General features: G+C 40.9%; 1 protein-coding gene across 3 annotated transcripts in view; it reads left to right on the top strand.

Annotated features, from left to right (window-relative positions):
* vps50 (VPS50 EARP/GARPII complex subunit) overlaps nt 1-13,913 on the top strand; it is a 104,276-nt gene that overhangs the window by 32,574 nt on the left and 57,789 nt on the right. For all 3 annotated transcript variants that reach the window (XM_069176308.1, XM_069176309.1, XM_069176307.1), the window contains 3 exons: nt 1,445-1,487; nt 2,942-3,040; nt 5,735-5,875. In XM_069176308.1, the coding sequence (XP_069032409.1) occupies nt 1,445-1,487; nt 2,942-3,040; nt 5,735-5,875 (283 nt within the window). The remainder of the gene's footprint in view (nt 1-1,444; nt 1,488-2,941; nt 3,041-5,734; nt 5,876-13,913) is intronic.

Raw genomic sequence — 13,913 nt, 5'->3', positions numbered from 1 at the left:
AATGTGGTAGTAATGGAGATTGGGAGTCACACTCTCATTTGCCATCTGCAACTGTATGTCATACTGCCATTAAACTGCCTAGTCATCCTTAAAAGTTCCATTCAGACACTCGCTGAAAGCTGCTGACTCCTAACTTTCTCTCTAATATCTGCTTTTTGGCCAATGTTTCATTTGACATCTTGGTATTGCTTCACATTGTGCTTACTAGTATTATGTGTGTGTCAATGTTGTTTGAAAGTCGCCTCCTTCAGTCCCCAGTTCTGGTAGCAGCTGTCTTTTGTGTAGGTTGAACATTTGGTAACTGACAGCTTCTCAGATTTATACGCACACACAGGCAGATACAAAAGGGTTACAGTGCATCACAGTTTTAAATGGCTTATTCATTTTGTTACTTGTTTCAGAAACTGCACGTCGAACAAAACCCGCAGTCTCCTCTCAGTTTCTCTGCTCCCTCCTTCTTGCTCGCCTCACCCTCTTTCCCCAACTGAAGCTAAGATGCTTAATTAGCAATTTGTTAAGGACACTCTCTGCCTTGGGCGATTGCAGACTCACAAGGCACCACATAAGAGCAGGCTGACCTGAAAAAGACCCCAAGCAAAGCAGGGACAGAGGCGGGTAAACGGTGGAACGGAGGATGATTATGAATGGACGCAGTGCACGGGGGAGTCACGGGGGAATTGAAATGGTGTCTTGGGATCTGCAAAATAGTCTGGATTTCTAATGCTATTTCTCAACTTTTTCAGTTGAAAGCATTTTCTTGGATGAGGCAAACTCTGAGGATGCGTAGGCGTTTTGTGTCTCGGATAGAGTCGAAGATGAACACACAAACACACGCAAGCTAGGAGAATTCAAACTCGATTTTACTGTAGAAATTGAAAAAGGATAAACTGAGCAGAAGAAACTGCTTCCCTTTCTAAAGTTGGGATACATCCATCACTTATTCCCAGTTTATATGTGTTTCATTGGTGTTTGCCGGGACTTCCCGGCAGAAGACATGTTGGATTTCAATGGAACCTTACTGGTTAAATACAGGATATAAAATACATTTCCTGGTTAATATAAAAAAATACATCAGTTTTATTTATTTGTAAAAAACTAATTGTAGATAACTGATAACATGTTAATCATTCTTAACTTCATTGATCACGTCCCTTATTTGGTTCCAAATTCTTAATATAAAGATAGGTTGGATTTCCTACAGTCTGAGTATTTTCAGTATCTTTTACTGTTGGTCAAATGAACAATTTCATGGTTCAGTTTAGACAGCAGTAATTTGTGTTAAGCATTTGACATTAACTGTTGTCATTTCACACAAAAAATTTGACTTTTTATTGACAGCTGTTAAATACCTTCAACAAAATATATTGGATATATTATTTGATAATGTATTTTATTGTTCGCTGACTTCACATTCCCCTTCAACAGTCTCTGTTTTCTTCCACAGCGAATTGAATTCCAAACTACAGGACACTCTGGAGCAAATAGAGGTGTGTGCTTTGCTTCTAATGCCATGACCTGATATCCTGCTGCAGAGACAGTGGAGCACTTTCTCCAAAAGATTCCTCCAGCTCCGCTGTCACAAGGACAGATACAGGAGATTATTCCTGCCGACCACAATTAGACTGTACAATAACTCACCTCTGGCAAAATCCATCACATAACAATAACACTGTTGTCTGTGTTTCTTGGTTGTTTATATATAATATATATAGATATATACTGTACTGTATATACTGTGCATTTTATATTTTATATTTTTTACTGCTATTTTATTGCTTTTCTATTGTTCTATTATTATCTTATTGCTTCTGTATGCTGCTGTAGCGAAAAAAATTTCCCCTCAGGGATTAATAAAGTAACTACCTAACCTAACCTAACCTAACCAATAAGGAGACTTTTAGTAGTGCAAAATATTTTGTACCAACCTTGTAATTTTCCAGCAGCCTTCATCTGAAAGAAGCAATTTATACTTCATTTTGACATTTTGATGGTTTGTCTTTCTCAATCTGGGTGTGCCAAATATTGACACATCCAGAAAGTCATTATTGTGAGTGTGGAAGCGCGGTAAATTATATCTGTTTCATCTCTAGCTGTGTTGTGACATTTGTGCGTGATGAATGGTATGCAAAGCAATTTTCTCTGCACCGCTGCTGCGCTTGAGTAGATTAATTACTCACAGTTTTGTCTGTACACAAGAAAGAGGCGTGCGTGTACGCACACGTGTACGATAAGTAGTCACTCGCTTAGGTGCTTGTTTGTTTACCTGTCAGGATGAGTCAGTGCAAAAGCAATGCCAAATCCTCTAAAATCATAAAGGTGTGTTTGTTCTTGTGTTTACAAGAACAAACACAGTCACAAATTAAAGCCAGTTCTATTAAAATTGGTTAAACACACGGTTCACAGTCAGGGGCTTTCGTTTTCTATTTGTGCCCCTCCTCATATATTCTACACATTCACAGTATATACTGTGTATGTAATCATCCAACACACTTTTGAATTTCATTAATATCATTACTGATTAGTTACTTCTTGTCATGTACTTCTTGTGTTTTTGCTGCTGCAGTCTCAAGTCCCGCTTTGAGAAAATTCTTTGTGACGGAAGGCATTTGCTCAATTAGCCGTTGTCAGCGCTAAACGGTGTGAGGTGGCCTTATTGAGTCAGGGCCATTACACATCCTTATCCTCCCTAGTTTCATACTCACCTGGTTTTACTTTCTTTTGCCATTCTTTTCATCTCTTTGTCAAAGACTTACACACATACGCATACTGTATCTACACCCACATCTAAGCACCTGCCCTTGGCCTTGTGCTATAGCTTCACATCTGCGCATCTATACGTAAATCTCGGGTCTTAACATTGATAATCCCCTCTCTTTTTTTTTTTTTTCCCTTTACCTGTGCCCCTTCTTTGCCTTTGTCATCTATCTATTTCTGTCTCCAGGAGCAGCTTGACGTCGCCCTGTCGAAGACTTGTAAGCACTTTGATGTTTCGCACTACACCAAGGTCCAGCTGGCATACACGCTCCTGGGCAAAACACAGGTCAGTGGTTTGACCAGTCTGCAGGGTCACTGTCTCTTGTTTGGGGATTTGAAAGATAATGACAAAGTTTGTTGTATTTTCCTTGATTGTTCGTCTCCTTTTGGCACTCTTTTTTTCTGTTGGCAAAGTCATTTCCTCACATTTGCAACCATTTGAACAGCATTAAAAAAAATTCACATGACAATGTAATTTAGTTTTTTTCAAATTTCTCGTAGTCATTATTCCTTTTTGCCACAGTGGCATGTTGTCACGAGTTGAGTAAATTCAGGGTCTTTTCTCTTTGGAGTTAAGAGTATTTTGGGCTTTTTGAATGAGTAAGGCCCCGGGGCCCGTGCCATGTCATCCTTTTACAATTGAACAATCAACCGCCACCCACAAAATCACACACAAAAAGGAGTTGTGATTCTCCAAATACAACCGTAGAAAATATTTAAAATAAGCTTTTGAAACATCAAATAATGCTGTCACAAACAACATGTTTGTAAGTTAAGTTTTTATGACTCCTTGCCATTGGCTAGTGATACATCAAAGCAAAGGATTTAGGGGATTTTTTTTTCTCAGAAAAAACATCTACGTTTGTAATTCTGATGAACAGTGATGAGTTTGTTGGGGTTTAATCAATGCCAGGAAAAGAAAATAACTTTATCATATTGTAACATACCACGTCAAGTATATTTTTACTTTCTCCTTACATTGGTCTCATGGCTCTCCCTGTCATTATCTGGCACTGATTCACTGGCTTCTCTCAGTCTAAATAGCCTCGCCATTAATCTGGTCAAACATCTGCTTGTTTGCAATAGAAGTGTTTCCTTTTTGCAGTTTAGGACTAATAATGTGTTCCAAGATTGCTGGCTGGAAATTGGGATTATTGTTACGTATAGGTGCTGCCATTAGTTGCCTGCCTTTTCTTTTGCAGCCCATACTTTGTGAAAGAGGGCAAAAAATGTTGGAATTACCTCGGTGGCAGCAGGGAGTCTGAATGGATGGGGGCAACATTTTGTGGTCGTGAGCTTGTGGAAAGAAAATCTAATTGCACTGCAACACCAGTACCTAAGGCTTCGTTCAGTACTGTGCCCACGTCTCCTGTGACTCTGGTGTCCTCATTTCTCAAGGGTCCCATAGCGAGACAGTGGTTGGGAGCCGCCACAGAAAATGGGGGTAAATGTAATTTGACTTTGAAAGAGAATAAACGATAACAGTCTCAATTTGGGAAGACACAAACAGAGCACAGTGCGGTGGAGCAAAACTGTACTGTGTGTGCGTGTGTGTGTGTGTGTGCACCTGTGTGTGCGTGAAATCATGGTCTAGAACAGATTTTGGATTAAGTTGCCAATTAAATCTTTGATTATTATCTTTTCAGCATACACTGCTGTTTTCTATCTGCTCAGGACCAACCTGACTAAGTTGGTGACTTGCTGTTGAACAAAGTTCAGCTTTAAGCAATTTTCCACAGGACTTTGTGGAAACACAAGTTAATATCCTCACGCAGCGGGAAATACACCCATCCGTCCAAAATAGCATACTGTTTCCATATCATGTTTTGCCTCGTCTAGGCAGTGAAAATCAACGCGCTAACATTTAGGGGAAAACAACAACACGTGATTAGGGTTAGGCACAAAAGCTAGCTGATTAGAAAAATATCTCTTCATAGAAATTCACATCAAATTTTTCTCAGACTGAAACCCAGGTGTCCTGGGTGTAACTTCTGAGTTTGATCTATCCACCCATCCCCAAACTACCTCCCTCCTTTTGTACTGTACTTTGTCAAAAGACCTCGGTCAAATAACCTTTGTTACATGGGCCCTGTCTCATGACCTCCTTCTTCAAACATGCATGTACTTCCATGCAGAGGCAAAACGTGACACTTAAATGATATCCTTTTGCCGACTGAAAACGTATTACACACTATAGCTTGATACTGGGCTGGGAAACAACAACAGAGCTAAAACAGTAGTAAATATTGAACATCAGGTTGACACAACTCCAAATGAATGCTGATGCTCTTCCATGTCTGTTGGATGTGTACATAGAGAAAAAGTACCTGCTTATAGTTGATTTCAAACAAAGCCAGAGCAGAGGTGGAAGAGGCTGGTTGGGAGATACATCAAAGACACGGAAAAGTACATCTTAACTATTTCTATTCAATATATACTATATACTTTTAGTGTTTGACAGTTTAAGATTAATTGATTAGTTTTTCTTTTCACTCAAAGCAATTTGATTATAAAGGATTTTGATGAAATGGCATTCCTCATGAGATTAGTAATGCGACAACAGAACTGCTGGAAGCAGTTAGCTGTGCTGCCACACCATCCGTGTCACAAAAAATATGTCTCTGCCACTCTGTTTTTCTGAGTATTTCTTGTCCTTATTGCTTCATTACTTTTATTTTTCACAGCACACTACACTTGAGTTGTGAATCACGGAAACTGGAAACAAAATTTCCCATTCTCACTTGGACGTTGCAGTTCCCAGGGTGGACAGCTATCCTCATTCCCCCCATGCAATATTGTGCAACCAACATAATATGTCCGGAGATAATTCAGATCATCAAGTGTACACGATGTGTGTCCAAGAAGACATTTGATTTGCAATTTCCCTGCTGTTTGCCTTTTCACAGATCCCCACTGGCAGACTGACAGTGACATCTTGATACAATAGTTTTCATAACACTGTGTTTGGCTCTTTCTGCAGACTGCTATGGACCAGCTGCACATGCACTTCACCCAGGCCATCCACAACACAGTGTTCCAAGTGGTACTGGGATATGTTGAGCTGTGTGCCGGCAACGCCGATACAAAGTTCCAGAAGATGCAGTACAAGGACCTGTGCACGGTAAGGATGTGTGTGGTAAATTTTTCCTCCACTGTTCACCCACTCTGTAAGGAGCTGAGAAGCTTTTTGATTGATTTGGTTAGATGCTACTATGAAGACTTGCATCATCTCAAGTCAGTGAAGTGAGAGCTTGTATAAAACACACTACATTTACAAACTGCTGGGACAAAATGCATGGAACACGCACATCTTACTGACAACCCTCCCTTAACGTTTTTATCGTCTTTTAGCCAAGCGCTAATAGGCTTTGTTTCATGACAAGAGATTCTTCCGATTTTCCATAATATAGTGTAACGCTGGAGGAGACGAGAGCATGGAGAGAGTGATTGAAAGAAAGGGAAAAAAAAGTTATTATTTAAGTGAGAAGCATAGTGGACCGTAGCCCTTCACTGAGATAATTAATCTTGCTCACCAAACAGAACCAATGCACCGCAGCAGCAGCAGCACTTTTTGACTGGGGTCTCCATATTGGTCCGCACGCCTCAGTTCCCTCTCTGTCTTTTTCTTTCCCCTCAAATTTGGAATAAATCACATTTGCATGCCCAGCAAGCCATAGCTTGGCCAATTCATCATGAACTTGCTGAGAGTGAGTTTTCCTCCCCGAGGGCTGTGTTACAGTCCGACCTGTGTAGTGGTGTAGTAAAGGTTATCCCAGCCTCATTTGAGGATACAGTTTGTTCCTTTACAGTCTCTCCCAAGATATCAGCTATTTGTGTGTATTCCTCCTTCACTCTTTAGCTCCATGTTTGGTGTGGCTGTTTGACTGCACAGCTTTTACCAGGGGCATTGCCAGCTGTGCTCATTTCCACAATGGCCTGTCCTTTACCTCTTACCTTTGTGTTACCTCTCCCCGCCTTCACTCCTCATCCCCTGATTCCTGCTTCTTTTTGTCCCTGTTTATGCTTGGTTTCCTGCCTCTCCTGGTAGGTGGCCTAAGAGGAGTTTTTTTAATTTTTTTTTATTTATGTTAAGGGGTTCTGGGTCAAGGCTTCTTTTGTTTGGGTCCTGGTTGCTGTTCCAGTTGGAAAGTTTTCATACCGGCTTCATATTTCCCCTGTTTTTCACACACTAATGTAATGTTTGGCCAAGAATATTAACGTACTCAGTAAAACATTGTTACCTCAAGCTAAGGTGACATACTTAACTGTCCATATCCTCTGTTCCTTTTCTTTTTTTTTTTTTTCCCTGTGAACCAAACTATTATTTTATTTCTAACTAACAATTTTTCAATTTGGTTGTATTCTGTGCAATGCTAATAACATCTATTCTATTCTATTCTATTCTATTCTATTCTGTTCTGTTCTGCTTTATTCTGTTCTGTTCTGTTTTTACCTATTCTATTCTATTCTATTCTATTCTATTCTATTCTATTCTATTCTGTTCTGTTCTGTTCTGCTTTATTCTGTTCTGTTCTGTTTTTACCTATTCTATCCTATCCTATTCTATCCTATTCTATTCTATTCTATTCTATTCTATTCTGTTCTGTTCTGTTCTGTTTTGTTTTTTTCTTATTGTAATCTATGACACAGATCTGAATTACGGTGACACTGTACACTAGTTATAGACACACTCTAATGTTTACTTGTGTTTAATAGATTCACTGTCAGCACGGCGTGTTGCCTGGATGATTCCACTCATACCACAGGAACACTTGTTTATATTGTACACTCAACAATTTAAGGTTGGGCAGATGTGTGGTTAGGTTCTCGGCTGTGAGATCATGATTGATCGGGTAGCCCTTACACAAACACAAGCGCACACTCAAATGAAGAGGTTTGTGAACACCCACTTGCAGTTCATCTGTGTCACTGACGGCCTTTTCAGCCTGTCTGCAGTCGCTTTTATGGGAAGATCAAGGGTTTTGCTTCCTTTGACTCCTTATGGTAGATTATTTTATTGAAGGCACTTATGTACCTGACTTTAAAATGTTAAATGGAGAACAAATCAACGCACCCATGTGAAATACACTCACTCACTCACTCACTCACACACACACACACACACACACACACACACACACACACACACACACATATATATATATAGGACTGAGGTGGTTTTAAAGAAGTACTAAAAGTCTCAAGAAGGGCTTTAAAACTTGTTCCAAAATACCTGTCAGTGTCCTTCTCTGAGTACATTTTGGATTTTGCCGCAAAAAGTCCCTCACTTGTTTCTAAGGTTTCTCTGGCTTGTATAAATTTACACCTGTGACAAATTCTGGCTTAAATCAACAGATTGACTTAAAAATGTGGTTGAGGAAATCAGCAATGTTCTCTGCTCCATAAACAAATAATGCAGATTTTTCTTGAGCAAGGCATTACAAATCCCATCTGCTGCTGCAAAGTTGCACTGTAGAGAATGTACTGACTGTGTAGAACTGCATCAGCAGCAGAAAATGCACACCCCCAACTGTGACAGAAAATACTGCCTCAGTGGGTGAGGCCAAGTCGCTCAGTTGAGAAGCCAATAGAGATTACAGGAAACCATATCATCCCCGGCAGGTATGGAGCCACCAGCAGCATTGTGTGGTTGCTTCTGTCTATTCTGTGAAGTGTCAGCAGGAGCAGTGGAAGCGGAGGGAACGTATACAAGAGGCAATCTGGTCAGAGGTGTGCCAGCAGTCCATCCTGCCCCAATGGACTGGCTGGTTTCAAGAGGGAGAACCGCAGCTCCACTCTGCTGCCTTGTTCTGCACACCTTGCAAATGCCTTGCCCTAAGTCTTGCAAAGGAAAGTGAGGACCACTGAAGCAGCCTCTGAGCCTCCTCTAGGGGCTGACTGGATTTAGTGTCTCCCTGGTGCTTCACATGAAAAACTTTTGAAGTTTTGTCTGACCGAACAAGGACATGTTTCCCTTCCAAGACAGGGAAGAAATATCTGAGGGATATGCTTACTGCATGTAGCTGAGCCTTTGCTGAGGCCCTGCTGGTCTGTCATTTTACACAGACCCTCAGCATGGGAGGGAGGAATCTGTTACCACCATCTCCTGATGAAAGGGAAGGGAGCCCAGCGAAACTCCATGGCACAGATAAACCGAGTTCTAGAAACCAAAGGTACTAGTTATTGATCATCACCATCCTGCTTTGGTTCCTCTTGGGGTTGAGGACCGAACAATTGATACCGTAAAGCAAGGTGATGTACTGAGACTTTTAAAACAAATCTAATGTCAGGAAAACTGTCATAGTGTAAAGCCCATTCCATCCTATATAAAATCGGAGTAAATAAAGTTTGCCTTTTTCATGCAATCAGAACAGTTGGATGCATTTGCATTTATCATCGGGACCAAACACTCGCCTACAAATCCAATTAAACCAGCACTTAGAACGCCGTAAGGCTACCGATGTCGACAGAGGGAACAACGCAGCTCCAAATTCAAACTGCTGGTGTCGCAGACAATTTATACAAGTTACTTTGGTAGGTGTAATTGCACATGATCACCATTAGCGTTAGGTCAGTAGTCAAGGAACAAAAGGCACTCTTCAGAACGATTCCCCAACTGTCGATACAGTCCTCATAACCAGGCAAAAAAGCCTCAGAGAGAGTGATCCGTCAAGTATATAAAAAAAAAATCAGGTGCTAAGTGGTTAGCAGTGCTTACCTGTTGGGGAACTAAAGGTGGCTACTTGCCTGAAAATGGCCAATGCTTTGTAGTTAAAGTTTTGACAAAAACTTCCAGCAGAGATGAGCAATGGCCATGCAGCTTCTGTAGGATAGAATATTGCTCCGAGCAACAAGTTACTGGCATAGGCAGTAAAGCACGGATGCTAGCTAATGCCAACAACATACGCTCGACCTGCTGCGCATGGTCACTGTGCACATCCCAATGCATATCGTCTCTGGCAGTCAGGAAGACTGCAACACAACTTAGTGTTTGCGAAGAAGAGAAAACTTCAGAGGCCGTTCCCCTGATGAATACATGCTGAAGAAAGTGTGAGAGCCTCTTTGCACCCTTTGGACTTGCCTCTTAGTTTTACACCTTTAAATTCAAGGGAAATGGGAGCTCTCACAAAGGTCACTTCTGAGTGTGAAAGGGTCATATTCATTTTTCATCAACATCTCATCATTATGGGATATCCTCACTCCATATCAATCCCTGGTCTGTCTGACTTTTCTCCTGATGCAAATTGGATAGTTCACTCCCAAACTCATAGGAGGCTTTTACAGAAGAGAAGGCGAGTATAAAGGCCGGATAGTTAAAGTATTGCTCTCCATCTGTCAGCTGGTAGCCTGCTAAACTAAAAATAGTAGCACATTAGAAGGGGCTACCACAAATAGTTGTTTGTTCCTTCAACAAACAGCAGCATTCAAATCACAGTGAGTGTAATTATATAGTAACAACCTTTATGTTCTGTAAAAGCTTGTCGCTGGGCTTATGACTTTTATTCGTGTTTTTTTTTTTGCCTGTGTTGTAAAAATGTATCAGCTCTACTGATAATAGAAACATCTCCAGTAACCTATTGTGATCAATCCCACACTCTGTTGTGCAGTGCTGATTTTTTTTTTTTTTTTTTTTTTTTTAAATATAAAACTTGACCTTTATGGCTGTTGTGTGTCTGAAGTATTTTGTCAGGATGTAGAGCCAGATGTTGCTTTTTCATGTTGAGCAGTGCCAGCTATGATCCTATACCAGATTTTTGTGTTAACTGAAACTGCAGATTGCTTCATTGTAGACTATTAACAATCTACTACAGCTCTTATGGATGGAAACTGGTCTCATGTAGATTATTGTTGTTAATCTGTCACAGTAGTGATATATAGCTAAAGACTGCAGCTTTTTATCAATTGTTTTCGAACGTGTGTGTGTGTTTGTGATTTGGTGCCATGGTTCTGTCTCTGAACTCTTGTAGCGGCCTAGATAGCAAGGCCTTATAAATGAAGATCAGCTGTTGCCTTCTAGATTGCAGTGGGGAGGCTGATAGCAGTATAGATAAGATTTCAAGTATCTCAAAAACTTTGTTAGATTAGATGTTTTTAGAAAACTGAAATGTTATAGAGAGGAATTTCAGTGCAGATTCTTTTTTTAAGACTTCACTTGTATTGTGCTTTTTTTACATCAGCAGTTTACAATGTGCTTCACAGAGTTTGCGTCTCACTCACCCGTTCACACTGGTCACACTGGTGCCATGCGTTGGGTTCACTGTCTTGCCCAAGGATGCTTGCGGACAGGAGGAACTGGGGATTGAACCATCAACCTTGTGATTTGTGGGTAACCAGTTCTATCACCTGAGCGACAGCCACCTCAGTCATTGCTCACACTTGTTACTCAAACCAACCCAAACTGCCTTGATATATTTGGTCCATATTGTGTCATATGTCATGTCCACACTTGCAGGTTCCTACACCAAGTTGTGTAGCGAGTGTTCTCGTTTGCGCAAGTCTGTAAGAAAGAGAGAGAAACTCTTCTTCAGTGAACTGTACTCGGTTTATTTGCCTGCACAGCCTGTTTACAGACTGCTGATTAGGTTTTTGATCTCTTACAGGTTAATTTGTTCATTTGTTCTCATCTGAAGCATGTGTGGAGCATGTGACTGTCGCTAAATCAAGGTTAATTGCATTCCTTTGGATGTCTTTTGGAAGATGGGTGGCATTTCTGTCATGCATACCCCCCACATGCCCACTCACACAAATGCAAATGTGTACAGAGCACTTTTGTCTTTTCAAAACCTCTCCTACAGCTTGGCATATGTTATGTGTATAAATAGGTAACTGTCTCCAGAAAATCAAATGAGTGTTCTAAAATAGCTGCCTCCCCCGATGTCTCGTCTCTGTTCGTGTTTTGAAGGAGCTGTCTGGCGACAATGTATTTATTGTTTACCTAACGGTGTGACTTGTGTCAGTTGCAGCCAGCAACATGCGCACACACAGTCGCACAAACAGTAAAAGGCAGCTGCTCTGCGTAGGCGTAGCTGAAGTTACTTCTTCTCATTAAGCCCAATTGAAGATCCTAACCCACGCACCCCAGTTGCTTGGCAACATGCTGCTGTGATACGTTTGGCTGGTACAGAACATGGGATGTCAGGGTACGACAGGTTTTTGTCAGAACTGGTTCATTAGCTTACCTATGTGGAGTTAGTGGAGGAAGAATGGTTGTGGTGGTCAGGTGTAGGATGTATGACCTTATGGCTTTGAGCAAAGATAACGCTGCCAAAAAAATGTAGTCACAGGTCACACTAGATTAGATGTTAAACAGGTAGAGCAGCGGTGATGGGTGTGAGTATTGAGGGAAGTGGTCCTGGGACGCCGGGACTGCTGCTGAGCCTTCCAGAGGTGTCGTGGGCCTAACTGGACGAAACACTGGTGAAGGGAGGTGCCCACTTGATACCCCCAGTGAGATACTGCACACTCTCACCGTGTTGCCAAGGCTTTGTTATTGGTGGTTTCCACGTTGGTATATTAGCATACCATACATAGTGTTAGTTAGTGAGATGTTTGACAGAGATTGAGTCAGTTGATCCTTGAGGTCTTATTCTGCATTAATTTGACACCTTGTGTATTGTAAAACTGTGACTACGGCTCGAGTCTGTCTGTAGTTTCACTTGTATTCAAATGTATTTATTAATTTCATGTCGGTTGTGAAGCACTTGTGCTCACTTAGTTTCTATTATTGCAAATTATAAGTAGAGTAAACTGTAATGGTTCAGGAGTAATGGAGGAAGTTGTTCATTGTTATGAGTGATATTGTTTGCTAAGGTGCCAGTAGAGCAAGACCACTTGAACTTTCTAATCCCTTAAATTCTGTCACACTATGTTGGACCTTTAGCAATAAAGCCAATATGGAGCCATATCAGCTGCACCTCTGCTGTATTTAACCGAACTAGAAAGAAACTACTTTTGGCACTCCTTAAAATCACTGAAGCTCTGCTGCACTGACTTAAAAGAGAACTAATCAGAATCTTAAACACTGTATGCTCCATGACAGTATGATCCTCGTTATGCATTACTGTTATTAGCCCTGCTGATTTGAAAATAAGCCAATTTTTTATATTTTATTGTTGAACTAGAACTTGAATATTAGAATATGACAGATATAGTGTGCAGCTGTTCAGGTAAGAAACAATCCTTTGCTCTAAATTATTCCGCTCTACACTGAAGCAACGAAGATCAAAACAAAAAGGATTTCCAAAATGTGTTCCAGCTGTTCCATGTGTCACCAAATCACCGGGTGATACTTTGGTCTGTGCTTTGTGGTGTTCATGGCTCAGATGGAGCTTTAACACTCTGTTAGTGTTGCAAGTAAAGCACAATTCTTGCAGTCAACACAGCTCATAGGGGACAGCTGGTATTTGCGTGTGATTTTGGTGGTGTGTGACTCTTTGTGTGTGACTCCTGGAGTATTCACTTCCCCACTACCAGCTGTAAACAGTACGCTGGGGTCATTATGTTGTAGAGCAGAAGTCTTTGACAGCGGGTCCGCGACCCCTAGGGGGTCCGTGGAGGTACTGCAGGGGGTCCGTGAAATTTTTGTTTGATTAGACAATTTTTCACATTTCTTAAAAAAACAACAACAATTCCACAAATTTAAATGTTTTTAAATACACATTAACATGAATCCAACATATTGTAGCGAATGGATAAATGGAGGCAGAAGATGTTATTTTTCAGTCAGAAATGCAAACATTCAACGACACACAGGAGCTCTCAAACTGGGCACAGGTTCACTCACAGCGCGAGACTAGCCTGGACCTGTCCCTCCAAGCCTCCTGCACTCCTCCAGTTTAATATAAAACACAATTTTATACAATATATATAGTAGGGGGTCCCTGCTCCATCTCTCTATCAGTTTGGGGGTCCTTGGCCTGAAAAACGTTGAAGACCCCTGTTGTAGAGGATTGTCTATGTGCTAAAATTTTTGTTTTGCAAATGAGTTGCCATCGTTCATAGTCATAAACACACATTAAGAAAACTGATTAATTTCCATTGCAGCACGCAGGTATTTAAATGTCTTTTCTACAGTTAAACAAATTGAAGGGAAGAATTGTTTTGCACTGGTAAGAGCATCATTGACTGCCATCATTGGAGATTTTGCATGGCATCATACA

The sequence above is a fragment of the Embiotoca jacksoni genome, unplaced genomic scaffold (assembly GCF_022577435.1).
Source record: "Embiotoca jacksoni isolate LCO1_2020_lvr unplaced genomic scaffold, fEmbJac1.0.p SCAF_7, whole genome shotgun sequence".
In the NCBI taxonomy this organism is placed as follows: domain Eukaryota; kingdom Metazoa; phylum Chordata; class Actinopteri; family Embiotocidae; genus Embiotoca; species Embiotoca jacksoni.
Note: the sequence above shows the minus strand (reverse complement) of the source record. Positions and strands in the feature narration are given on the sequence as shown.